The 23,354-nt window shown below is 57.4% G+C and overlaps 13 protein-coding genes across 13 annotated transcripts; 7 read left to right on the plus strand and 6 right to left on the minus strand.

Moving 5' to 3' along the window:
* Window positions 1-372: 372 nt before the first annotated feature.
* Window positions 373-1,278, plus strand: GGTG_12845 (glutaredoxin-C4; the record flags this gene model as incomplete). The annotated part of the gene is made up of 2 exons (XM_009230746.1): window positions 373-877; window positions 959-1,278. 2 exons carry the CDS (start codon window positions 373-375, stop codon window positions 1,276-1,278), a joined length of 825 nt encoding a protein of 274 aa, XP_009229010.1.
* Window positions 1,279-1,985: 707 nt separating this feature from the next.
* GGTG_12846 (hypothetical protein) lies at window positions 1,986-2,828 on the plus strand (the record flags this gene model as incomplete). The annotated part of the gene is made up of 1 exon (XM_009230747.1): window positions 1,986-2,828. One exon carries the CDS (start codon window positions 1,986-1,988, stop codon window positions 2,826-2,828), a length of 843 nt encoding a protein of 280 aa, XP_009229011.1.
* A 967-nt stretch (window positions 2,829-3,795) lies between these two features.
* On the plus strand, window positions 3,796-4,615 carry GGTG_12847 (40S ribosomal protein S15; the record flags this gene model as incomplete). Its single annotated transcript, XM_009230748.1, has 4 exons — window positions 3,796-3,813; window positions 3,897-3,973; window positions 4,139-4,435; window positions 4,546-4,615. 4 exons carry the CDS (start codon window positions 3,796-3,798, stop codon window positions 4,613-4,615), a joined length of 462 nt encoding a protein of 153 aa, XP_009229012.1.
* Window positions 4,616-5,044: 429 nt separating this feature from the next.
* GGTG_12848 (hypothetical protein) lies at window positions 5,045-5,842 on the minus strand (the record flags this gene model as incomplete). The annotated part of the gene is made up of 1 exon (XM_009230749.1): window positions 5,045-5,842. The coding sequence occupies one exon, from the start codon at window positions 5,840-5,842 to the stop codon at window positions 5,045-5,047; it is 798 nt and encodes a 265-aa protein (XP_009229013.1).
* Window positions 5,843-6,486: 644 nt separating this feature from the next.
* GGTG_12849 (hypothetical protein) lies at window positions 6,487-7,539 on the minus strand. The gene is made up of 3 exons (XM_009230750.1): window positions 7,198-7,539; window positions 6,879-7,120; window positions 6,487-6,739 (listed from the first exon to the last, which is right to left on the minus strand). Exons 1-3 carry the CDS (start codon window positions 7,327-7,329, stop codon window positions 6,598-6,600), a joined length of 516 nt encoding a protein of 171 aa, XP_009229014.1. The 5' UTR covers window positions 7,330-7,539; the 3' UTR covers window positions 6,487-6,597.
* A 50-nt stretch (window positions 7,540-7,589) lies between these two features.
* GGTG_12850 (SIL1) lies at window positions 7,590-9,527 on the plus strand. The gene has a single exon (XM_009230751.1). The coding sequence runs from the start codon at window positions 8,028-8,030 to the stop codon at window positions 9,264-9,266; it is 1,239 nt and encodes a 412-aa protein (XP_009229015.1). The 5' UTR covers window positions 7,590-8,027; the 3' UTR covers window positions 9,267-9,527.
* Window positions 9,528-9,806: 279 nt separating this feature from the next.
* Window positions 9,807-12,027, minus strand: GGTG_12851 (hypothetical protein). The gene is made up of 3 exons (XM_009230752.1): window positions 11,214-12,027; window positions 10,964-11,153; window positions 9,807-10,898 (listed from the first exon to the last, which is right to left on the minus strand). Exons 1-3 carry the CDS (start codon window positions 11,766-11,768, stop codon window positions 10,018-10,020), a joined length of 1,626 nt encoding a protein of 541 aa, XP_009229016.1. The 5' UTR covers window positions 11,769-12,027; the 3' UTR covers window positions 9,807-10,017.
* Window positions 12,028-12,346: 319 nt separating this feature from the next.
* Window positions 12,347-15,640, plus strand: GGTG_12852 (hypothetical protein). Its single transcript, XM_009230753.1, has one exon. The coding sequence runs from the start codon at window positions 12,689-12,691 to the stop codon at window positions 14,855-14,857; it is 2,169 nt and encodes a 722-aa protein (XP_009229017.1). The 5' UTR covers window positions 12,347-12,688; the 3' UTR covers window positions 14,858-15,640.
* Window positions 14,762-16,291, minus strand: GGTG_12853 (hypothetical protein). The gene is made up of 6 exons (XM_009230754.1): window positions 15,948-16,291; window positions 15,841-15,872; window positions 15,752-15,767; window positions 15,566-15,653; window positions 15,438-15,500; window positions 14,762-15,367 (listed from the first exon to the last, which is right to left on the minus strand). Exons 1-6 carry the CDS (start codon window positions 16,073-16,075, stop codon window positions 15,266-15,268), a joined length of 429 nt encoding a protein of 142 aa, XP_009229018.1. The 5' UTR covers window positions 16,076-16,291; the 3' UTR covers window positions 14,762-15,265.
* A 203-nt stretch (window positions 16,292-16,494) lies between these two features.
* Window positions 16,495-18,734, minus strand: GGTG_12854 (hypothetical protein). Its single transcript, XM_009230755.1, has 2 exons — window positions 18,024-18,734; window positions 16,495-17,939 (listed from the first exon to the last, which is right to left on the minus strand). The coding sequence occupies exons 1-2, from the start codon at window positions 18,339-18,341 to the stop codon at window positions 17,028-17,030; spliced, it is 1,230 nt and encodes a 409-aa protein (XP_009229019.1). The 5' UTR covers window positions 18,342-18,734; the 3' UTR covers window positions 16,495-17,027.
* A 567-nt stretch (window positions 18,735-19,301) lies between these two features.
* Window positions 19,302-20,045, plus strand: GGTG_12855 (hypothetical protein). The gene is made up of 2 exons (XM_009230756.1): window positions 19,302-19,593; window positions 19,662-20,045. Exons 1-2 carry the CDS (start codon window positions 19,456-19,458, stop codon window positions 19,734-19,736), a joined length of 213 nt encoding a protein of 70 aa, XP_009229020.1. The 5' UTR covers window positions 19,302-19,455; the 3' UTR covers window positions 19,737-20,045.
* A 210-nt stretch (window positions 20,046-20,255) lies between these two features.
* On the plus strand, window positions 20,256-21,913 carry GGTG_12856 (hypothetical protein). Its single transcript, XM_009230757.1, has 2 exons — window positions 20,256-20,671; window positions 20,745-21,913. Exons 1-2 carry the CDS (start codon window positions 20,589-20,591, stop codon window positions 21,523-21,525), a joined length of 864 nt encoding a protein of 287 aa, XP_009229021.1. The 5' UTR covers window positions 20,256-20,588; the 3' UTR covers window positions 21,526-21,913.
* On the minus strand, window positions 21,834-22,916 carry GGTG_12857 (hypothetical protein; the record flags this gene model as incomplete). The annotated part of the gene is made up of 1 exon (XM_009230758.1): window positions 21,834-22,916. The coding sequence occupies one exon, from the start codon at window positions 22,914-22,916 to the stop codon at window positions 21,834-21,836; it is 1,083 nt and encodes a 360-aa protein (XP_009229022.1).
* Between the last annotated feature and the right edge of the window lie 438 nt (window positions 22,917-23,354).

Raw genomic sequence — 23,354 nt, forward strand, 5'->3', positions numbered from 1 at the left:
TACAAATTGATATATCATCATAAGCTACGGACGGGATGGCAAGAGAGGAAAAACGCCGCGTTTGTTGCCCCCTGGTGCGCATTAAGGTTCTCGGCAGATCGGCCGTTCAGGCGGGTAACCAGATTTGGACACGCGAATGTTGCAGCGAGATTCCTGTACCCACGGACCAGCTATCCACTTTACTGGCGCGACGAACGAAGAACAAGACGAGCCGACGGGACATGTTCCTATCGCCCGCCTGATTGACCGTGGGCACCTACCGCGTCTAGCAACTCCGACGCCTCCGGGACAGCCCCTGCCGGGCCCCGCCATCTCAGATCCAACGGCCGCGAACGAAAGCCCTTGCGCGCCAACGCGCCAACGTCGCCCGTGATGCCTTCAGCCCGGCGCCTGCGGCTGCTCGGCACCGTCGCCGTTGCCGTCTTCCTCACCCTCCTCTTCATGTCTAGACTACGCCAGGCTGGCGGCCCCGACACCGACTCACTACAGGGCTTTTACCAAAAAACCAAGAGCGCCATTGACAGGGCGCAAGCGGGGGGACAGGCGGCATCCAAGCCAGGGGCCGGCGCCAACCCCAAGGGCCAACACCTACATCTAGACAAGGACGCCGACGGCGACGTCGACGAGGACGACCACAAACTTACCCAGGAGGTTACCGACCGCCTCAAGGCCGCCGAACAGCAGGCTAAGGAGCTCGCGAACTCGAAAGCCCCAAATAAACCCGACGCCCCTGGCAACGTCATTGGGGTCGGCAGCTCGGCCGTTGGTCAGGGCAAGAAGAAAAAGACCAAGGAAACTGAGCACGAGGTGGAAGAAGAAACGGGAGAGGATCACAAAACCGCCGACGAGCTCGATTCGATTCTGCGCAAGTCTCCGGGTATGTCTGTTGTCAGCCCCGCCCACTCGCGCCTCTTCATACATGTTGGTTAACTAACTAGCCATATTTACCACTGCACAGTCATCATATTCTCCAAGACTTACTGCCCCTACTCGAAGCGCGCAAAGGGCCTGCTGCTGGAGAAGTACGCCATCAACCCTGCGCCTTATGTCGTGGAGCTCGACGAGCACCCGCTCGGTCCACAGATACAGGCAAGGCTAGGAACCCTCACCGGCCGGAAGACGGTGCCGAACATCATGATCAACGGCAAAAGCATCGGGGGCAGTGACGACATTGCTGAGCTGGACCGGGATAAGTCATTGGTCACCAAGATCAAATCGCTGGGAGGGAAGCGGGTGACCATGAAGGAGCGATTTTCTGGCGACAAGGCCTCACCATAGCGCGGTCCCGGATACGTCGCGACATCCTTCTTTGACCGGAATCGCAGTGGGAGAGTTAATAAAAACGCTCTCTACCACCGGCTTGCCGTTTCATCTACTCATGACTGCCCCTCCCCCCCGGGCCCCTGGGGACTTTCCCACGACCGGTTTCGTTTCCCTGATGCAATGTATTCGGCCTTTACACATCATCTTGGCCACCCCCCTATATACAAAAAGCTTCCCACATAAACCTGCCCGCCCTCTTCTTCCGGTTCATGGCTGCCCCTGTGCTCCCCCGCGGCAACATCGATCGATAAGGGAGACCTATCACTTTCCAACGATCATCATACCCATTGCAGCTTCCGCAGTCATACATTCTCCCTACCTCACCTCGCCATGCACAATCACCTTGCGGGGCTCCTGCTCGCTCGCAACCTGCGGGTCGCATGCGATCCAATCATATGGCTGAATTCGGTTGATTCGGCGCTGGCCATCAAGGTGCCCGCCTCCTCATGTTCCTTAACCCAGTTGCCTTTTCTCCAACCCTTTTTTTCTGTTTTCTCCTTCCACCTGAGCGAGAAAGGAATGAATCTTCCAATCTTGCTTTTCTCCTTACAAGTAGTCTCTGCTGAGAAATACCTACGAACATATCAGCCGCAAAGCCAAGGCCAGAGGCACTATCGTGGCTTCGGCATCATCACCCCCTAACATCCTTCCAAGCACTCGACATGACTTCATCTATCCTTGATCTGCCAGAAATCTTGCTGCTCATCGTTGAGTATGCAGATCTACCCACCATATCTGCTCTGGCGCGCACCAGAAGGCACGCCTGGCAGGTTATCTCAAACTACGAGGCATCCATTTCTGCACATCGCCTAATCACCTTCCCTGTACCCCCTACTGGCGGCGTGTTGTCAACCAAGAGTGTTGATGGGCGCGATGTTCTACCTCGTCTCTCCCTCGACACTGTCCGCGAGCTTCAGCGCAGGGAACAACGAATCTCGACCATGGTGCGGACCGAGTTCCTAGCTGCCAACACCACGATTCCGAGCCAGTCGCGACCGCGGTACCTGTGCCGTCTCGAGCGCGCTGCCCATCTGTGCGACCACATCTCGGATCTCGGCTGCCACTGCGATGGCGGAGAATGCCTGGAGACTGGCCTCAGAGGACGCCAAGCGCAAGCCAACTTCATCAAGACCCTTCCAGCCATCGACCTTGCCTTCCTCTCGGAGCTTTCGTGGATAGGCTCTATCGGCTGGGCCCGGTCCATGGGCACCACCGTTAACCGCGACCCGGATACCAAGTACAAGTCACTGGCGTTTGAAGAGATGGTGCTGCGCCAAGGATCTGCGTTTCTCTGGGGATACGCCCTTGGATCTGACGAGTTCCGTACACGCGCTAATAAGCAAATTCTCAGCGGCGCCAACGAGATTGAGGATTGGGAAGTCGGAGTCGGGGACCAACTGCCCTCACTCCGGCAAACTGTGATCCGCACCTTCATGGCCCACAAAGGATGCGAGTTCAAGGATGTATGGACAGAGTTCGACGCAACGATTGTTCAGTGCTGCTAGGGCGACACTCAACAATCAACCTGAGCGGGAACGCATGACTGTTTGGCATCGAGCTGACGGCATGGGATTCCCAAGCTTGACGACCGAGTATAAACATACCCTCGCCTCTGCTACTGTTGCGACATCTCTCTAAGGAGATGCAGGCCAAGAGCGGGAAATATACACGACACGGTCGCTAGCAATGGGCTCGGAATTCCCTCCCCTTGACCCCTTTTTGTCTACTCCGCTCCCTTCAAACTTGTATACATCGAGAACTGCTTTGCTTTCCTATCGTTTCTTTCATTGCTTACTACTGTATTCTGGATATGTTGTTCTTGCTATCATGATGAGTAGCGCGTATTGAGAAATGGAGTGATTGCCAGCGTTCGACAGGGAGGCTATCGGAGTGGTTCATCTTCTATCTCTCATTATCTCATCCGTTGCTTCTGCATTTCTTACAGCTTTGTGGGCTTGGAGGAAAGACTTCCGTATCTGGGGGCCCTCTTGGGGGTAAAGAGGCACATCTGTACCGGTTCGTGATTGGCTGTCGGGGTGTCCTGAGCCCGATGCTTTTGCTTTTGGGAGAACGGATAGAAGAGGTGCCTTACAGCGAGCTGCTCTAATTATACACAAGCGGTGCTCTTGGTTGGCTCATAATGCCTAACTGCCCGATTCTACATCTGTGGTCCGCGCTAGCATTTTACACTGGGCGGTACTTTTCTGAACACACCAGGCTACATTTGACTCGCAATGCCCCATGAATTTCCGATGGGTCGGGAGGGCGGGCGGCGTGTGGCTCATGTGGCTAGTGCATGACTAAGCCCACCTGGCCCACTGCCCAGTCTGCACGAAATCCCCGCCCACAAACGATTTTCGAGAAAAGGCAACAGCTCCAAAAAGGCCCATCTCCCATTTCTTTGCAGAAGCACATCCACCACACGGCATCGAGAACAACGACCGAAACTCCGACCAGCTCAGAACCGCAGCCATGGCCGACGTCGAATACGTGCGTTTTCCCTTCGTGAATTGCACGCCCACTGCCCCAGCCAAGTAGCAGCAGCGCTGACCTGGACCTGCCCTTTTCAACAGAACGCCGAGGAGGCTGCCGAGATCAAGAAGAGAAGAGCGTTCCGCAAGTTTTCCTACCGCGGAATCGACCTCGACCAGTATGTGACGCCCAGCAACAGAACCCCCTCGGAATGCGCCCGGTCGACCTGTCGGAGAGAATGGGACCAAATTGGAAGGACGCGATGATGCTTGGATGCGCTGTAGATTGGGTGCAATGTGCATTGATGGAGGCGGAGAGCTGACATGATCCGTCTCCCCGGCAGACTTCTCGACCTCACCTCGGACCAGCTGCGTGATGTCGTCCACGCCCGCGCCCGGCGCCGAATCAACCGGGGCCTGAAGCGCAAGCCCATGGGCCTCATCAAGAAGCTGCGCAAGGCCAAGCAAGAGGCCAAGCCCAACGAGAAGCCGGACCTCGTCAAGACCCACCTCCGCGACATGATTGTCGTTCCCGAGATGATCGGCAGCGTCATCGGTATCTACTCCGGCAAGGAGTTCAACCAGGTCGAGATCAAGCCCGAGATGGTCGGTCACTACCTGGCAGAGTTCTCTATCTCATAGTACGTCGCCATGTGAACTCTCCCCTCGCCGTCCGCCCCCTGGCCCCGTTCCGGGCATGGCCATGGCATACCTAGCCTGCTAACATGCCCTCCCTTTTCCCCGCGTACAGCAAGCCTGTGAAGCACGGTCGCCCGGGTATCGGTGCTACTCACTCTTCTCGTTTCATTCCTCTGAAGTAAGGGACGGCGGCGGGAAATGCGGGTTGGGGGTTCTTGCATTGAATTGATCACGGATTACGGCGCACGGTCACGGTTTTTGCTTGATAGGTTGGCAAAAACCAACCATCCTGAGATGATGGTGCAATAAAAGACAAGAATCTTTTGCGGAAGCTCTAGTGCTGGCAAGGCCGCACCTCCAACATGCTGTTTATGCTGCTAAGTGAAAACCCAGGCCCAGAACGGCGTCACGACACATGATTGCTGTGACTCGCATACACTGGCGGCGTCAGCCCCTGGATCTTTGCAGCAGCGTCTGGCTGGCTCATATTATGTGAGTATGTGACTTCTAACCTCTAGTGTCCCCTCTCGAAGCTCCAGCTCTGTCCGCATGTTCGCCTGCCGAGACACACGGGGCTGTCGACTCGGTCCCCGCTTCTTCTTCTTCCTGCCTCAGGTGATGGCGCAAGTGTGTCGCCAAAACCCAGATCGCCACCATCTCCCTCGCAGACAATGCCCACACAGACAGTGAAACTCCTTCCTCGAGCGCCCATAGTTGATCGATATCTCCTCCCCCTCCTCTATGTCCCTCCTGGCCAGCACGCGCAGGTTGTCACCGGCGAAGCTGAAGTTGGCGTTCCAGCCGTCGCACGCGTGGTTTATCAGCGAGCCGACCAAGAACACGGCTCCCCGCCGGCGGCCCTGGCTCTCGGGCAGGCGGAAGGCGTACGCACAGAACCAGCCCAGCATGGCCCGAGACTCAGCCGCGCCCCGCCGTCTCACGGGCGCCGCGCCGCCCCGGCTGGCGTGGAGGTGCTGATCCGACGGTCCGAGGTCGACCCGCGCCGTGGCCGGCCGGTCGAGCTTGCTCGCGATCTCGGTCAGGGCGGCCGGACCGCAGGGTGCCACGGCCGCGCGGGCCAGCGCCGTGAAGGCTGCCTGCATGAGCAGCCGGTCGCGCTCCGGCAGCGACTCGTACGCCGCGGGCGCGTTCCTTGTCGACGCCTCGTGGAACGCGTCGTGCGTCGCCGTCATGACGGGCGCCTCCTGGAAGATGAGCTCGCCGTGCTTGAAGCGCCTCCCCGCGAAGACGCCGCGCCCGACCTCGGCCGAGACGGGCTTGATGACGACATCGGGCCCTTCCTGCTGCTCCGGACTGCCCCGGTGTGGCGTCGGCGGCGGGTGGGTGGGCTGCTTGGTGGCGTCGGGGCCTGCGGGCTGGCTGTCGGCTGTGGACAGTTGCGAGACCATAGCGCGGCGGTGGTACAGGGATGGTAGCGATGGTACAGAGTTGGTAGGCTGTCTCCCCTGCTTTGTGGGCGTCTCTGTGCTTCGTGAGTTTCCCTGACTGCGCGGGCTGAGAGCCTTGTGCGACAATTATGGATAGCGAGTATTTTGTTCGTCTCTCTTTTCCTTTTCGAGCAGCCAGTTGGAGAAAATCCGGTCTGGTATCTTTGCAGAGCGGCCGGGCTATTGCATACCGGCTTCGATGTCATCGCATACGGAAGCGGCTACCGGTATCCGTGTGGAAAGATAAGGATTTGGTAGGCAATGACGATGCATCATCACTTGTCCCCGGTACCTAGCCGCGAGAGAGAGGTTGGCAGGTGCTTCACGTCCGTATAGATCTGGTATGCACATGGTTGTCTGTGAGTTACTGAGCTTGCGTGCATGCACCCCGAGGAAGTGAGACATAATATGAAAAGGGCGGAGCTCTCCTGTGCCGCCGAATTCGTGGAAGTATATCAAAAAGTGCCCGTTTCTCTAAAGCATCGTTATACGTCGCTATATAGAAGCCATGCGTACGTAGTAAAATGGGCTCGCCCAAGCAGACCCCCTGAAGTCATATCGCACTAAAAATCCACCACAAGGGGCGGAAAGATTTGCTGGCTAGCATAGATCGCTGATTTCAGCTAACAGATGATGATGCAAATTCGGAATTGCCGTTCTTCAGAGATCTAGTCGATTTTGTGTCGTGGCTGGATATCATACAATAAAAAACACGATCATTCCAGCTGCTTTGCCGCCAGCTTCTTCGCTTTTCTCTCCTCCTCTTCCAGGTGCTGCTGCTTGTAGTGAGCCACCACCTTGTCCATGTTCCCGTAATGACCGGCTGGGACGTTGTATGGCGACCCTGTCTGGAAGATCCTGTGACGTATAACTCACGCGGTTAGCTATTACCAGGGGCGGCGTGGCAGAAGCACGAATGGGCGCATCCTCGCATCCAACGCGCAAGTCATCCCACCCAGAGGAGATCCAGGCAGAGCGACAGGGCAGAGTTACGTACTCGGGGAACTTGAGCTCGACATGCGTGTTGCGCTGGACGTTGTAGAACAGATTCTTGTCGTGGGCGGCCTGCTCAATCGCCTGCGTGTGCCAGTTGTTGCGCGTCTCCCAGTCGTTGCGGAAGTCGGAGAGTCGGCCGATGGCCTGTGTTAATGAGGACGGCTGGCCGTCCGCACCGGGTTGGCACGCGTAGTAGAGGGCAGCCGAGACGGGGACGGCACCAAACGTAGCATAGAATGCCATCTGCGAGGGGGGTGGGCAGGGAGTCAGCAGAGAGATACGACGGAACGGTCATAGCAGGGTCGAGCTTGCCAACGTACGCCCATGGACTCCTCAACCTGGTGGCTGTGGCCATGGCCGTGGCCGCCCGAGGCGTAGGACCTAGACTGCCGCAGGCTCAGCGCCCGAGACTGCCGCGCCAGCGAGGCGCCTCCTCGACGAAGCGACAGCATGCCCGGCCAATTGGTGCAACAGTCCAGCAGCGCGGTGCGGTGCGGTGGGTATGGCGAGGCGTGTGCAGTTTGCAATCGATGCTGCGGGGGGGTGACTTAATTGTCAGGCCTTGCTCCTTCGTGCTTCGCCGTGACGTTCAAGCGCAGCTCCACCCACGCCGCCCCCTTCTTCAGCCGCGCGAGGCTGGTGGGCTGGTTGGTGGGACTTTATTGTGGCGCCGTGTGGCTTCCATGTGTGAGCCCCGCCTCCTCCATGCTGAGGTGGCTAATTAGTGACACCTCACCTTGTCACGTGCAGGGACACAGTAGATGCACAGGTGGCCACAGCTTATACGGGCAGGTATCTCGTACTCAGCCACTGTCCTGGGTTGATATCTGTTCAAATCCACCCAGGCCCAGTTGCTTCTTCTTGATTCTACCACACCCGAAGACGGAAACTGCAACGGTCGTGTGGAGCATGCTTAGAGTCATCCTGTCTGTAGTGCTGTAGGAGGAAGGCAGCCACCTGAGCCCTTAAGGATTGGAATTGTTTATCTGTCCAGTTGGCACGTCGCCTCGATTCCCTCCACATATAAAACACCACTTTCTGGCCTTTCCCGCCTCGACCAGCTCTTTAGATTGGGAACAACAAGGGCAGGACGAACGTCCAAGTACTGAAAACAAGCCAATCATTCATCGCTGAACGAGCGGCGGCAACAATGATCCCCTGTATACTTGCGGCACTATGTGTCTCGCTTGCAGCGAAGGCATCAGCCGCAGCACAAGAACCAGCAACGGGCGATGTTGAGCTGATATGTCACCCGGAGAACGCCATCGACTGCTATCCCAAGATCTTTCGGGCAACTCACGAATTCCAGCCGGTCCGGCCTGGCCAAGACATCCCAACTAGCCTCCATGTCCGCCTGAACGTCAACACTGGAGAGAAGGAGGCCAAGATCAATGTTCCTTCCGAGCAGGATCCCGCATTGGCCGGACTGCCTGTCGAGAACGCCGTCATAGCTGTCGACTCGGAGCCACAGGAGCAGGCCGGCGAGCACATTCGCCCGGGCGCACCGGCCTACGAGGCTGTTGGGAAGATTAAGGAGTCGACCGGGCCCGAAGCCCTGCAGTTCAGCAACGCCCTTGGCGTGCTGGGAAAACGCAAGGGCGTCGACGCGGCCGACTTGGATGGTGCCCTCGACAAGCTTGAGGAGCTTTCGCACGACCTCTCCTACGGTCTGAAGATAGCTCAGGACCTCCCGGCCCTGAGTTCACTCTTTTGCTTGATGAGCGATGGCCACCCTGCTTCCTCCAAAGTCGTAGCAGCCTCGGAGGCTCCGCGCGCTCTCCTTGCCGCGAGGGCGATCTCTGCCGCGGTCCAGAACAACCCGGCGGCGTTGAAAGCGGTCGAGGCGCACTGGCCAGCGCTCTTGGAAACGTCATGTGCGAGGGACGGGAAGGACAGCGCTCCTCTCGGACGGCTGACCTTTTCTGTCATGCAGCATGACCGAGAATCCAAGACTGCGGGCCGAGAATCGCCCCTGGCCAGGGCCAAACTGTCTGCCATCAAGGGCCTCGTCAAGAGTGCCCGCATACGGCAAGACTTTCTCGACAAGGGCGGTATGCGCGAGGTCTTGCGTGTCCTTCTCGTCAAGGACAGCCGGTTTGCAGAGGCGCAGGTCAAGGCTGCAAATCTGGTGACAGACACGTTTCTCGACGAGAACATGGGCGCCACTCTCGGGATATGGCCGGCCAAAGCTCTGGCGCACGTGGCCGCCTGCGATCGCGAATCGCCGGATTTGTCGGATGGTTGTTGGCGCCTCTGGATCGAGAGGATAGCAGAGGAGAACAAGTCCGACTCGGCTCACTGGAGCGTGGGACTTTTACAAATGTTCAAGTCACAGCTCCCTCCGAGTAGCGGGACGCGGGGACGCGGGACGGAAAATGACGAGCTATAGTCGAATTACCACAGCTGGGAGGTCAGGGGGTGGTCATGAAAAAGCATAGTCTTATATACATAAAAAGATCAAAAATACCCAAGAGTAAAAGCTCGTTTTCCCGCCTTGACCGAGGGTGGTGGGTGATATCAAAAAGGTTGTAAGGATACTAACATGTAATGATGTTGAAAAGCACCTACATGACAAAACAACAAAAAGATCGCTGTCCAATCTTAAAGGTGAACAATTACAAACCCGAGGATGAATGGTTCACTCCTAATAGTGGCAGAAAAGCTACGCTACCAAACCTCAAGGGTTAGATAGCCACGAAACCCCTTGCGCGTGCCTCGGTGTCCATTGGTTTTCTGGTTCGACGCCATCCGTGTGTCCAAGAAGTGTACATGGGGTGGAAGGAGCCCGAGCCCCTAGAGCTCAGCATCAGGGGCAAGGAGAAGCACTCATTGCACTACAATGTAAAGGCGAGACCTGATAGCATCTGTTTGTTGACAGTACCAGGCGGATGATCAATTATATATCCTGGACGCAGGGAGGGTGCAGGCAGGGGCGAGGAAGGGCGGCTGGGTTGAGAATCAAGCACAGCCCCGCGCTCATGAGATATATTGGATGTTCCTCAGCTGAAAGTCACGGTTATTTGTATGACAGAGCGCAAGCTGAGAGATGCATACAGCATAAAATTCACGTGCGGGTGGAGATTTCAAGCAGGCTTGGTGATTCGGCCACGGTAGACTACACACGCAAAACAAAACACAGCTCAAGAGCCGACGTCCGCCGCGATCACCGACGGAGCGAGGCGCGCCAGCTCCTCGAAGGGACCCAAGACCCGCTCTCGGAAGAAGGACATCTGCGGGCCATCGCTTCCCGGGTTGGCCAGGCATTTGCGCAACAGCATAGCATCACTCTCCCTTCCCTTGATGCTTTCGATGCCCGATAGCATCACCTTTGCCTCCTCGAGAATAACCCAGTCCGGAGAATGGCCCTTAGGGGCGAGGCTGGTAACCAGCAGCAGGACCGCGTGCAGCATGGACGCCTGGTCGGACCTGCTCATAACCGCCACGACGTCGGGATGCGCGTCTTTGGCAAGGGACTCGTCGTCGGGGACCGAGGTTTGCGTGAGGACCTTTGCGACGAGCATCAGGCCGGTGAGGCGGAATTGCTTGAAGGGCGCGATGTATTGGACGGGATCGCAGTAGAGGACCGAGAGGCAGGCCGTCGCCAGCGCATTGGGCAGCCTGTCGGCGGCTAGGTAGTACAGCGTCGCCGACTGTATCGTCTTGGCAAGCGGTTCCAGCGCCCACAGCTTTGCGTCAACGAGCGGCTTGCACCGCCTCCAGTCATCCCTGAGCTTGGCCAGGCGTTCGTTCGCGGTGGGATTCTCGGTACGGGTACTGACGCACTCTGCGTATATCGCCTCCACTTGAGCTCGCCACGCTCCTTGGTCGGGAAGGCCCGCGCTGACAGGTGGGCTCGCCAGCCACGCGGCGCTAGGAGAGATGGTTGCATCGTTGAACTTGAGTATAGGTGATGCTCGGCAGACCTGGTAAACGTCCATGTCCTTCTCACAGCGTAGGCAGCCGCACTGGAAATGATACAGCTCTAGGTCCTGGCGCCGAAAGGACAGGGGCTTGGTGTAGTCTTAGGAGACGGAGGTTCAAGTATCAGCCAGGGAACCACTTGCAAGGCATGATAACTTAACCTACCAATATATGATATGGTGATGTCCTCTCCCGCCTTGACAGGCGTCTCAGCCCTGAGATAGGCCTTGCGCTTCCAGAACAAGACTACGGCGTTTGGGATGCACGAATGATTGACCATGGCTAGAAGAGGGTCCAAAAAAGTGCCACTCTGGCCTGTATCGGCATCGAACCTGTCGAACGAGTTTGTTTGAATCTAGACGGAAACTCATTAGTCTCATGAAGTTGGGCTAAGATCATGTTTTGACCATCTCACTTTGCAAAGTATCTCGGCGGCCAAGTTCAGGTTCGCATCATCCTCCTTGCGTCCGGCATAGTGAATACCAGCGTAGGCCTGCAGCTTCATATTCTCCCAAAGCTCCTTCCGAGCCCTGAACTTGTCTCCATGACCCTCTAGACCGGTGACGACCTCGTGCACCTCGGACAGGCGCAGCAGGATCTGGACCAGGGCTCGCACGGGGGTGGGCAGCCAGTTCTTGCTAACGGCGGCCTGCACCTTGCGGAACACCTTGCACTCCTTGGAGTGGATCAGCTTCCAGTTGACCTTCTGGCACTCGTCGCTGCAGTAGCTGACAGCCTTGTCGCAACCCGTACAGCCAAAGACCTTTGCGTTGTGGACCAGGCAGTGGTGGCACGTCGTCTTGCTGCCGGCCGCGTCGGGGAAGGCGACGAGCGGGTCATCGAACACGGCCATCAGCTGGCCCGGCTTGTAGTCCCTCGCGGCACGGAGGCACCTGCCGGGACTGAAGCCTTTGGTCCCGTGCATCTTTATGCCAGCATGCTTGTCGCTGTCTTTAGGTACAGCCGCCATGACAAACGGGTCTTCCACCTTTCTTAAATCTGAGCTTTGCGGGAGGGAGGCAAGTGACTTTTTGACGTAGCAACTAAATCGATTGAGAAGGCAACAATTCTCATCAGTCGAGACTCTCAGCCATATCAGAGTTCAGCCTGGTCCTTTGTATAGGTAGATAGGTCGGGTCTCGCGATGAGTTGGCGATCGTTTTCAGTGGTGATGACGGTGGGGCGGTGGATCTGCCGTATCCTAGAATTGAGTGTCTGTAGCACATGAGATAGCCCCCACAGTGTGCACTGCCGTAGTTGTCTGCCCAAGCACCTATTCATAATTCATCGAGGTAGCTATCTCCTTTTCTCGGCATATTGAAAAGGGATGCGGGAACCTCTCGTAGTAGGTATATAAGCAAACTATCATACCAAGTTTGCAACAGCACACTGTTTCGATGTTGTGAAATGACCCTCACAGTTCCCAGCCTCTGGGTTGAAGGGAGGTGCCTGAGCTCTGGTATCCACATGCATGGCACCCACTCTTCCCATCGTGCTGGTGCCTTGTACCTCGCAGGTAAATTAGGCGGGTTGGAACTCTGAAGACTTCAATCCCAGCTCTGTTCCGAATGCTTCTTCCTTATTTTCATCACCCATATTGACGGGTACTGAATTTCGGATCCTATTTAGGCTCCTTCCATAACCTGCAACCACCTGGGCATTGGCTGGATAAACTTCTTCAATAACTCAGCGTCGCTTGACAAGATTGTGAAGCACCGAGTTACAAGGCGGAAAATCTAGCAGCTGCCTGCCGCTGCCTGCTGCCTGCACCCTCGACGGCTATCTCCTATTCAAGTCTCACGCTTGGCCGTCTGCTCGCCCACCACCGGTTCTTTCTTCTCACCTATCTGCTTCTGTCCAGGTGACCCCTGATCAGCACCAGGCGTCAAAATGGGGGCTCAGCCGCCTGCGAACGCGCAGGCTGGCAGCGCCGGTGACATGTCCACATTTGGCGGGCAGGCATCCGACCTGATTGCGTCGGTGGGATCGAAGCGGCCACGGACAGAGTGCGGCTCTACGGGGAAGACGCCACTGGGCGGCACGGACGGTAGCCAGGACGGCAGCTCCGCGCTGGGTGCTGTGGGCGATGACAACGATGAGGGGTGGATGACTATCATCAACGGCCGCCCAAGTAAACGCCGCAAGAAGGCGCCCAAGAAGGGTTCTGGGAGCTACCCCAGCATCTCCTTTTCCGCGCAAGCCCGCCTACAGAGCAAAATCCAGGTCACCGACCTCCGCAGCCTGATTCTCTATCTTTTCACCGACGGCGCCGCTCCTCAGTGGATTGCCGTCTCTCATCGGCCTCAGTTCAGGAAGATGGTTGTGATCATGGTGCCTGGGCTAGAGGAGGCCATGTTCAAGCTGGATGTCGACTTTGCCAACTTCGAAGAGTGTCGCCTGACGTCTGGGGCTGTGCAGACATCGCCCGATGATTACTACCCGAGAAAACTGGAAGCGGTGCAACTACCCGAGGCTGTCAGGCCGTTTGCTAGTATATTCCAGCACCTCTGGCCAGTCAGAGCAACTGCCGACGAGAGAGGCTCCGTGCCCAGGATGCACTCGCCAGTGACGACCATGCTGATGGTACCCCTCCCCAAATCCAAAGAAAAGGGCCCCCGCCTCGTGCAGGACAAGCCGGGGTGGAAGGACGTGCGCACTCGCATATCAGAATTCGTCTCAACCCCCCAGGAGTACATCGAACACAAGTTCTCGCTGCACCCAGCCATGCTCTCGGACGAGGAGAGCCGCCGGGCCTTCGTGGACCCCGACGGCTGGGTGCATACTACGGTTAACAAGCTGCAGGACGGCGACGTTCCCGAGGCTGAGATCGAGCAGGGAAGCATCACGGCCGGCCGCGAGATTTTCGCCATCGACTGCGAGATGTGCCGCACGGGACCAACAAACAACGACCTGTCCCTCACCCGCATCACGGTTCTCGCTTGGGACGGCGAGGTCGTTATGGACGAGCTCGTCAAGCCGGATCTTCCCATCCTCGACTACCTCACCCGCTTCTCCGGTATCACCGAGGAGATGCTCGAGCCAGTGACAACCACGCTGGCCGACATCCAGAAGCGCATGCTCGAGCTCCTGCACCCCCGCGCGATACTCGTGGGGCACTCGTTGGATTCGGACCTCAAGGCCCTGCAGCTGGCGCACCCGTTCGTGGTCGACACGTCGATTCTCTTCCCCAACCCCAGCGCCCCCAACGGGAAGCACTCGCTCAAGCACCTAGCCTCGAAGTTCCTGAACCGACAAGTGCAGATGAACGAGGGCTCCAGCAAGGGACACGACAGCCACGAAGACGCGCTCACGGCGCTGGATCTCGTCAAGAAGAAGTGCGAGAAGGGCAGGGAGTGGGGCATAGGAGGCGAAACCAAGGAGACGTTGTTCAGGCGGCTCCGTCGCTCCGGCACCGCCTACCGAGCCCAAGCCGGCCCTAGTGCGACGGGAGGGGTCGCTTCCGGAAAGTCAACAGCCGCCGTCGACTGGGGCGACGCCGGCTGGTCCCAGTACAACGATGCCGACATATTCATACCTTGCAAGTCGGACGCGTCTGTTGAGGCTGGCATCGTGCGCGCCGTCCAGGGCGACGCCGACGGGAAGGAGATACGGGCGGGCGGTGTGGACTTTGTGTGGGCGCGCATGCGGGAGCTCGAGGCTCTCAGGGGCTGGTGGAACAACACCAGGGCGGGAAGCAACGAGGCCAACAGGCCTCCTTCGGCGCATGAACTCGAGAAACGTCTGGGTTTCCACGGCGAGGACGGGGCAGGCGACCAGCGTCCTGTGCTCGAGGTCGCCGTGGCGAGCCTGGCCCAGCGTATCACCCGCATCCACGAGGCGCTCCCGCCCTGCACGGCTCTCATGCTCTTCAGCGGCTCCGGAGACCCCCGGGAGATGGAGCGGCTCCGGACCCAGCAAGCTCGTTTCAAGGCCGAGTACAACACCCCAGGCATGAAGTGGGATCAACTCTCGGTTAAGTGGACGGATGAAGAAGATCAGGCTCTTCGGAAGGCCATTCGGGACGCAAGGAATGGCATAGGTTTCATCGCGGTCAAGTAATGCCAACACAAACTTATTGGTGCTACCGCTTCTGTTGCCTTCCTGGATGTGGGGTTAGAGGGCGATAAACCAAGGCAGCCTGCAGATAGATTCTCCTGCGACTTCCTTCTCGGCCCCAAGGGCCATTAGGCCCGAGGTATGGCGACACAGGCCTATCTGGGCAGGATCCAGTCATCAAATGATCACAACCCCTCACACATCCTCCAGCACCCGAACGCCACACAATTGTCCCTTGGTATAAAAAGCCCCCAAATGAGAACAAAAAAACAGGAATACAACGGGGGCATGCCAAAAGGAAGCAACATTGCATGAGGAAATAAGACACCGAACGCCAACCGCAAAATGAAGATGCCCCAGGTGAAGTGTAGTCGACTTGTCTCCTGGTTCCACAAGGCTTAGCCCGTTGAGTTACGCATCAGCTGGCTCCGCAACCCTCTTCCGGGGTGCGACATATGTATCCGGGTCAAACCCATATATCGGTCGACCAATCCGCCGGAGGGAGAAGATGACCTGAATCACAGCGTTAGCTTGCCAAAGGGCGGGAAGGTCACAAATAGGCTAGATATGTGAAAATACTCACGTCATGTACAGTGACCGTCTTTGCCCGCCGGTGTTCGCAGTAAGCGACACAGTCCTTGAGAACCTGGTGGGGAGTTGCGCGTTGGTCATTCGAAACCCTATTTGCCAACATCGGGGCGGGATTCTTACCTGCTCAAGGTATGCCTTCAAGGCGGCGCGGGCGTCATCATAGACGACAGCCGAAATGCGCTTCACACCACCGCGACGAGCAAGACGGCTGAAGGGCGCGATATGCGCCACGTTAGCGAAGAGTGCGCCCGGGAGGAGAGCAGCGCTGAACTTCCCAGCGCGTAATTAATTGTTTGTTTAGCTTACCGGATGTCGGGCTTGGCTGGTGAGCCACGCAGACGTTTCAGTTAGTGCATGCGCCTTCAAGAGAGCGCCATATCATCACGCAAACTTACTGATTCCCAGGATGCAATCCTTGGGGATTTTACTGTTGTGGCAAGGCACATGTTAGCATAACGTCGCCGACGCGTGAGAGAGAGAAACCCCCACGGGTACGACTAACCGATGCCGTTTCCCTCCCGTGTTTTGCAGCAGGCGCTTGCCGGACAGCTTTCCCAGTCCGCCCATGTTGGCGACCGGGGCCGCGACATGGGCGCGGGGGCCGCCTCGAGCAGGCACGACCGGAGGCATCCTTATCGGCGCGCGGGGGCGGGCCTAAGCTGACAGTGCAGAGATGAGATTTGGAGGTTCCGATAATTGCTGAAGGAAATGCGTGCGTAAAATAGCCGAGCGCAATGAGACACCCAAGAGGGTCGCCGGGATGCAAGTGTCGGGGGTCCACGAAGACGCGCCGCGGGCGGGTGGGGCGGAAGGGAGGTAAAAGCAACAACGGGGGAGGGACGCGAAACTTGAGGTTGCCGCTCGGGTGTTCACGTGATGCGGATGTCGAAGTTGTTTGATCGATGGGTTCGTGCGAATTATACAGTGAGGTGGCATGAATGGCACAGTACGTATGCCCGCTCCTTTTTCAACCGGCGGACCTACGAATATCTTTCGCTGAAACTGCCATTTTTGTTTTAGCAAGATGCCAAGGAAAGCACTGACAAGATGGGAGATTCGGCACATGGCTTGAATGTAACTATCGTGTGCCTTTATGTCCCTTTTACGGCAGTCCAAACAATCCTACAAACACATAAACCGGGTGGAACTTGTAAAGAACAGTTGTATTGTATTAGCCGTTGCCACGCCTCCCCAGGCCAAGCTCGTAAAGCATGCCTCTTGATTCACCGCAAACACTAGCTCTTTAGAGAGATATCCTATGACACGGCTGGATGACAGCGGATCAGCAGGCAAAGGAAGGAGAAAATACCAGAGTCAACCAGGAGCGAAATATCCGCTAATTTTGAACACCTGTAGGCTTCTAAAAGTAACATCACGAAGGCAAAGAATAAGAAGATGAGATAGAGACAAAAACAGCCTGTGCAAGATAGTAAATCCGGCGGCAATCGGATTTAGAGAGAAGACAGCCCCAGGAGCCATCGTGAAACCAGGGTGGTGTGCCACCGCATCTGGTCGCCAACCGTCCCGGGAGTCGTTCCACACTCTGTATCCAGCTAGCCAACAAAGTAGCTCCCTTGTATGTTCAAGAGGCGGGCTGTGCCCTCAGCCCGGCACTGGCGGCGCTTTCACCGACGCACACCTCGTCCTCAGGAACGCCGACTCCGACGCTACCGGCGATACTGAACGAGCTGGCCACCCCCTCACGTCCGGCGCCTTCCCGCCGGCCCGCAATCGCCACGCCGCCGCTTGCACCGGCCCCGGCTGCTCCAGCGCCCGCAGCGCTTACTGCCACGCTAGCGCTCGTCGAGGCGCTTTCAGATCGGGCGCGGCTGGCATCGCTTGCTCTGCGGTCGCGGACAGCGCGCTCTAGCTCACGTATACGGCGGCGGAGGATGTCGTTCTCTCGCTTGGCCGAGTCTAGTTCGGAGCGGTAGAAGGCCACCTCCTCGTACCGACTAGTTGCTGGCATCAGCCCGGGGGACAACTCCGAGGGAGTTGGCCCTGACCCTGGCTGAGCACGGTGGAAGTATCCGGCCCCTGGGAGTGGGTCCGCCGGGCTATGTTGGTGGTGGTTGTGGTGGTTGTGGTGGGGTGGGTAGTGTGGGTGGTGCGGTTGAGGTTGTGCGGCGGCGTGCGTGGCATGGATGGGGGAGCTGGCGCGACTCCGGCGGGAGGCGGTGCTGTTCTGCCTGCTCAGGCTACCTCCGTATGGGCGGCCCGCCTGAGCTGGCAGCGGGCCCGAGGCAGCGCCGACCATAGAGCTGGCGCCAAACGATGTGCTCATCAGGGCGGCCTGGCTCCGGGCACTCGCGCTCGAAGATGTGCGGTTGTGTTGACGACCGGTCGAGGAGGGAATCGAGAAACCCGCGCCCGATATGAGGTCCGGCCCAGGGGTCCCGTCGGCTCCGCTGGCAGATGTAGATGATGTGTTGGAAACAACCGAGGCGTTCTGGGCAGCGCGCAGGAGCGACAGCTCTCGCGTGAGGCGGTTGACCTGTTGAGTTTCGGGTCAGCGCTGCAATGTCTCATCATCAGAGGTAAAAACTATTGAAAAGCAGGCGGCGGCAACGCTACTAACCACAGCCTCCTGCTCTTTTTCCAACTGCATATGAAGCTCTGCGGCGGTGAGCGGCCGAGGATGTCGAAGCGGTCCTGGTCCAGGCCCGACGCCCGTGTTGTCTTGGCCAGCAACGGCAGCCGCTGGCGGAAGGCTGGGCGAGGTGAGGGCAGGGGAAGAAGAAGCCATCGTGTTGGCGGTTGGCTGGTTCGACGGGAGAATGCTCGGGGCGGATGGTATCGGGGCGGGCGGCGGAGCCATGGCGTTATACAAGGGCGGCTGCTGGCGGGTGGCAGCCAGGGCCCGGGGCGATGGCGGGACGCTATTGAGGTCGGGCATCTCGGCGAGGTGGGGAATGAATACCTGTGCCACCCCTGGAGCTTTGGTGTAAACGCTCAATTGTCTGTGGGCGGACAGGGAACTGGCTCACTGCTCAGTGCAGCACACGGCAGCGGAGGCGGGCTCAACTGTTTCAGATGCGGGAGTCGCCGTACCGCGCGCGGACGGATGGAATGAAGGAAGAGGCCAAATCAGACGCGGCCATATGCGAAATACACTGCATACCTAGGCACACCGATACGGGCGGCCTCGCGGCCAGGCAGAGCTGGCAATGGCAACTCGGTGGCCGTCGGATGATTTGATTGTTTATGCAATCCCAAGACACGTCGCGATATCATCAACCGGGATGGCTTGATCCGGCGACTGCTGCTCAGGTTGAGCGCGGAGGTCGCTGGGAGGGGCCGCTAAGAGATGCGGTTCCACCTCCAGGTCGCCAGCACTGAGCACAACGGCCCCCACGCACAGGTCTGCGTAGCGCTGTGGGGAACCACCTAGCACTAAGTGACTCCCATTAGGTGCCTAACGGCCGCCTGCAGGGAGCTAACATGGATGCTACAGGCTGCAGGTTGAGTGGGCCTGCCCATCGCCACAACACCAGAAAGCTCCCGTTTCGGATAGAATCGAGCTCCAGCTGTTGTTGAGGGGAATGTCACACATGAGGCTGTGGGACATTCAGTTGATCGAATGGGATTTTTGCAGGTCTAGCAAAATTAGCCTGACATCCGGGTGCCACCTTATTGGATAAGCGTGCGACTAGCTATCCTATCGCATCTTGATGAACAGCTCATGGTGGAGAGCAAGAGCCTGTGTGCGGCCGCCACCTGCAACAGTCCGGTGGTGATGTCATGATGTAGTGGTGCTTACAGCTCTGATGTCAACGAATGACGACGGGATGTCCCTCAACGAAGCTGCCGCGGATTTTCAATATCTGCAGTATCTACCCGTTGCCGCAGATACCTTCCTCGGTATTTAACTCAACCCCATATCTCAATTTCTCACATATCTACCTCGCCCTCGTAACTCATCTCACCTCAAGCAAATCATCTGAGCAACTCCCGCCGCAAGCCTTAGCACCCAAATCAACAATCCACCAGTCTCTTTCAATCTTAGCACAATGTCTTCCACAGAGGGCCGCCAGTCTCCCCCTCCCGAGACCCAGACAGACGCCCAGCTCAAGTCAGCCCCGGGCACAGGTCAAGGCCTGGACGACACCCCCAAGAACAAGGGCCAAGCCAACACGGACCAGCTCCAGGTACATCATACCAAGTCTATGGAAGTCTCCTCTGCTGCAAGCACTTAGCTCACGATAAGGACTTGTAGAACCTCAGCTCGAACCCAAAGGGACCCCTTGACGATGCCGTCAAGGAGAAGACCGATGGCCCACCCAAAGCATGAAATTGGGATGAAATCATACGGTTTTCTTTGTATTCATTGTCTTCGCTTTTTTGGTGGGAGGGAAATCAGGACTGCTTAGGTTGATCTCGGATGGGAAGTAAATGCATTCCCTGGCAGAGTTCCAACCAAAGCCCACAAGATACTGCCACATGAGCGGGCTCCCATTGTAATAAAAACCTGCGATTTCTACTTGATTCTCAAAGACAATCAATCACATACAATTGCGCCACAGTGCCACGCAACAGGCACGCATGCGTATACAAGGCTGACGCGCTTGTGTGCGAGCGGGGGATTTGACACGGAAACGACCTTCCTTGCTGGCACCCGCAGGCCTCCAAGGGGCAATTTGGGGCCACGGAGCCCCTTCCGCGCTGTCTGTAGGTGGAGGAGGATTTAGGCCGCTGCCGAGGCAGGAGCACCGGGCAGGTGCTTTCCATGGGAGGGTGGAGAGTCGTCAGTTAGATGTGGCGCAGCGACCGGCGGTTGTTCCAGAACTTGCCCCTCCTTATCCATGTTGCATCTGCCACCCCAGCTCGCCAAAACGATGACGTTTGAGTCGCCCCTCCCCGTGTAGCTCTGGTCTCACACCAGGTGGACGCGATCATCCGGCTTGGGCAACCCCGAAGCCTGAACTCATCCACGCCATTCATTGCCTGGTCACAGGTACTGATCCCAAACCCATAAAACTCCATTCCCCTCCAAGACCCGTCGTTTATCCCACCTTCCAGTCGTTCTCTTCCACTCCATCAAGCTCCTGCTCCCAACTCCCCGACAAACCCTTAAGAATCCGTAGGCCTTTCTCCTACCGTTGCCATCTCGAATCAATCGAGCCTTCTCGATACACCAAGCATCATGTCGGCCCCAAACACAGTGACGGTCAAGAACATCTCGGCCAAGACCGCCGACAAGGAGATCCGTGATTTCTTTGCATTCTGGTAAGCGTCTTGTGTGCAGACTCGAATTGTCCTTGACTGGAATAGCTGGCTGACAGCGACACTAAACCTTCAGCGGAAAGATCGAGGACCTCCAGGTTGTCGCCGAGGGCGAGACCAAGAGCGCCACTGTCATCTTCCAGAAGGAGACGGCAGCCAAGACCGCTCTGCTGCTCAACAACACGCAACTCGGCCCTTCACACATCTCGGTCACCTCTTCGGCCGAGTCTCTCCAGGATGACGCCCACAACGAGAAGGACAACGCCGAGCGGGACTCGGATGAGATAACCCAGGAGGAGAAGCCCCGCTCTCGCATTCTGGCCGAGTACTTGGCCCACGGTTATGTTGTCGGCGATGCTGCCTTGCAGTCGGCAATCGAGCTGGACCACAAGCATGGCGTCTCTTCCCGTTTCCTTGGAACCCTTACCAACCTTGACCAAAAATACCACGCAACGGACCGGGCCAAGACTGCGGACCAGAGCTACGGCATCACCAGCCGTGCGAACAGCCTCCTCACCGGACTCAGCTCCTACTTCGAGAAGGCTGTAAACACGCCCACCGGCAAGCGAGTCGTTGACTTCTACACACAGTCCCAGCGGCAGGTCCAGGATATCCACGCCGAGGCCCGACGCCTCGCCGATCTCAAGACTGAGGAAGCCGGCGGCAGCGCATACAAGGCCTCTGGCTTCGAGAAGGTTTTTGGTGCTGAGAAGCCCAAGAACGCTGCTGGCGACGCTGGAGCCCCCGGCACGAGCACAACCCCAGCTGCCGTCCCAGGCACAGTTCCGGCGACAGGTGCACCTATCACTACCGAGAAGGCCAAGACACAGACAATCGAGCCCGCACCCGAGTCGTAAAGCTTCTGGTCGACGACACTAATTTTTAATGGGGTCTTTTCTGTTTCTTCTGCGAGTGGCGATCAGGGAGGAGGACTTGAAGTGCGTTACGCAAGCCCGGGTGTGCGTGTGTCCCGAAAGCTAGACTTGTGAGAGATCGGTGGCAACCCCATTCCTCCTGACCATGAACCCTCTCATCATTTTATGCCAGCGAAATAGGGCCTTGGGAGATGCGTCCTGCCGACAGCCTTAGGCTACTGCACCCCAGTTTGCATTCTAAAATCTCAATGATATCCCCTTGCCAAAGCTGTCTCTCGGTGTGACATCTGTTATCGGAACCAAAAGTTGACAGAGGCGTTTAGCATCCCGTCCCCCGATTCGCTCTGGACACTGTGCCACCAGCCCCCGGGCAGGAAAAGGCTAGTTCCGGGACGTAACCGTGCCTCGAGAAGCCCCGGGAGGTGCCCTGACGTCGGTCCCCAGATGGCCTCGCGGAGAGCGGACGCCTCAGCACCCTGGAACATGCCCATGCTTCGGATCCGGGGGTTGGAGACCAGCCCATTGCGTGATTGGACCTCCCTAAACAGCTGCTCGCCAGGAGCTGGAGGCATGATTCGAAATGTCTTGCCGCCATATAGCTGGTGAAATAGGTTTGGGTTTGGGTCTCGGTGCCAGGGAGAATATGTCGGCGCCAGGCCCATCCAGATGCTGGTGCCATATACATCACCCTTACCTGCCTGAAGAACAAGCTCAGGGACAGGCAAGTCTTCTTGTAGCTCTAGGGGGAGATCTGAGATGGGGGCTTGGGCTATGTAGAGACGACACAGTGGCGTTGAGCCGCGGGCGCGGCTTCTGGCACAATTAAACGCGCTTGCCAGGAAAAGTAACCTGAGCGGTGCCTCGAACCGGACCACCCGAGGGCCGCCAGCGCCGTCGTCTCCTAGCAGCTGTCCTTCTGCAGAAATAGCCCGAGCAACTGTTTCGGCGATCCAGGTTGCATGGTCGTCATCTTTGAGTGCGCGAATCCACAAGTCGAATTCATGCAAAATGTCGAGATCCCGAGACGAGACCATGAGTTCATATGGGAGGCGTGTTGAGACAACTGCATCCTGTTGCAGACGGGGCCCGAGTTGGTCAACGTTGTTCAAGCATGTCTGCTGCCCTGCCACAGCCACGTTGACCACGGCAGACGCGAAGTGAGCGTGTTTGAACCAGAGACTGTGGACCCTCGGAAAGGACGGGCTAAGCGAGTCCTGAGGACGACTGGAAGATTTCTGGTCCTGTTCGATGATCAGGGGCAATTCCGGCATAAAGTATTGGTCTCTGAATTGCTCCAAAGTGAGTGTGAACCTGCTTCGGGGAGACGAGCTGGCGAGATGCCGGCCAAGACACCGCCATGGCACAGACTGCATGTCCGGAAACGAGGGTTCAAAAGTAGACTAAAGAATAATATGCGAACTCTAGGCGGAGGAGATCCAAGAGGGGTGCGGGCGCAAAGCATGAGGCGTCATCGAGTGGTCCGAGTGATCGCTTGTTTTACTATTGGTGGTCTCCCCCCCAGCGTCGATCTCGTTCTTATCCCATACCTAATTCGCCCCATGTCTCATCACTCCTCGCCTTGTCTCTCCTCTCCAAAGACCAGCGATAAAAGGGCGTACTTTACTGAGCGGCCAATTCGGTTTCGGGAGTATTCGTAAGATAAACCGAAGTATGAGAGAATAACAAATGCACCTGGATAAAAAATGAATTAAACTAAAAAAGAGTCTCATACCAAATGATAAAATGACAGTGAAAAAGCACGTGACACAGCCTCATCGAACCTCGCTGCACGGGCCACACCGCCCACCATC

The sequence above is a fragment of the Gaeumannomyces tritici genome (genome assembly GCF_000145635.1).
Source record: "Gaeumannomyces tritici R3-111a-1 unplaced genomic scaffold supercont2.10, whole genome shotgun sequence".
Lineage (NCBI taxonomy): Eukaryota > Fungi > Ascomycota > Sordariomycetes > Magnaporthales > Magnaporthaceae > Gaeumannomyces > Gaeumannomyces tritici.

Excerpts from the sequence above, each read along its gene's own strand:
- GGTG_12854 (XM_009230755.1), bottom strand. The coding sequence starts at position 18,341 with ATGCCCGACCTCAATAGCGTCCCGCCATCGCCCCGGGCCCTGGCTGCC. Across the intron at positions 17,940-18,023 it reads AAAAAGAGCAGGAGGCTGTG|GTCAACCGCCTCACGCGAGA; the intron begins GTTAGTAGCGTT and ends GAAACTCAACAG.
- GGTG_12855 (XM_009230756.1), top strand. The coding sequence starts at position 19,456 with ATGTCTTCCACAGAGGGCCGCCAGTCTCCCCCTCCCGAGACCCAGACA. Across the intron at positions 19,594-19,661 it reads CCAACACGGACCAGCTCCAG|AACCTCAGCTCGAACCCAAA; the intron begins GTACATCATACC and ends AAGGACTTGTAG.
- GGTG_12852 (XM_009230753.1), top strand. The coding sequence starts at position 12,689 with ATGGGGGCTCAGCCGCCTGCGAACGCGCAGGCTGGCAGCGCCGGTGAC.
- GGTG_12851 (XM_009230752.1), bottom strand. The coding sequence starts at position 11,768 with ATGGCGGCTGTACCTAAAGACAGCGACAAGCATGCTGGCATAAAGATG. Across the intron at positions 11,154-11,213 it reads CCGCCGAGATACTTTGCAAA|ATTCAAACAAACTCGTTCGA; the intron begins GTGAGATGGTCA and ends GTTTCCGTCTAG. Across the intron at positions 10,899-10,963 it reads CATCACCATATCATATATTG|ACTACACCAAGCCCCTGTCC; the intron begins GTAGGTTAAGTT and ends CCGTCTCCTAAG.
- GGTG_12849 (XM_009230750.1), bottom strand. The coding sequence starts at position 7,329 with ATGCTGTCGCTTCGTCGAGGAGGCGCCTCGCTGGCGCGGCAGTCTCGG. Across the intron at positions 7,121-7,197 it reads AGGTTGAGGAGTCCATGGGC|ATGGCATTCTATGCTACGTT; the intron begins GTACGTTGGCAA and ends CCCCCCTCGCAG. Across the intron at positions 6,740-6,878 it reads GTCGAGCTCAAGTTCCCCGA|GATCTTCCAGACAGGGTCGC; the intron begins GTACGTAACTCT and ends TATACGTCACAG.
- GGTG_12850 (XM_009230751.1), top strand. The coding sequence starts at position 8,028 with ATGATCCCCTGTATACTTGCGGCACTATGTGTCTCGCTTGCAGCGAAG.
- GGTG_12853 (XM_009230754.1), bottom strand. The coding sequence starts at position 16,075 with ATGCCTCCGGTCGTGCCTGCTCGAGGCGGCCCCCGCGCCCATGTCGCG. Across the intron at positions 15,501-15,565 it reads TGAAGGCATACCTTGAGCAG|GTTCTCAAGGACTGTGTCGC; the intron begins GTAAGAATCCCG and ends ACTCCCCACCAG. Across the intron at positions 15,368-15,437 it reads AGACGGTCACTGTACATGAC|GTCATCTTCTCCCTCCGGCG; the intron begins GTGAGTATTTTC and ends GCTGTGATTCAG.
- GGTG_12856 (XM_009230757.1), top strand. The coding sequence starts at position 20,589 with ATGTCGGCCCCAAACACAGTGACGGTCAAGAACATCTCGGCCAAGACC. Across the intron at positions 20,672-20,744 it reads CGTGATTTCTTTGCATTCTG|CGGAAAGATCGAGGACCTCC; the intron begins GTAAGCGTCTTG and ends CTAAACCTTCAG.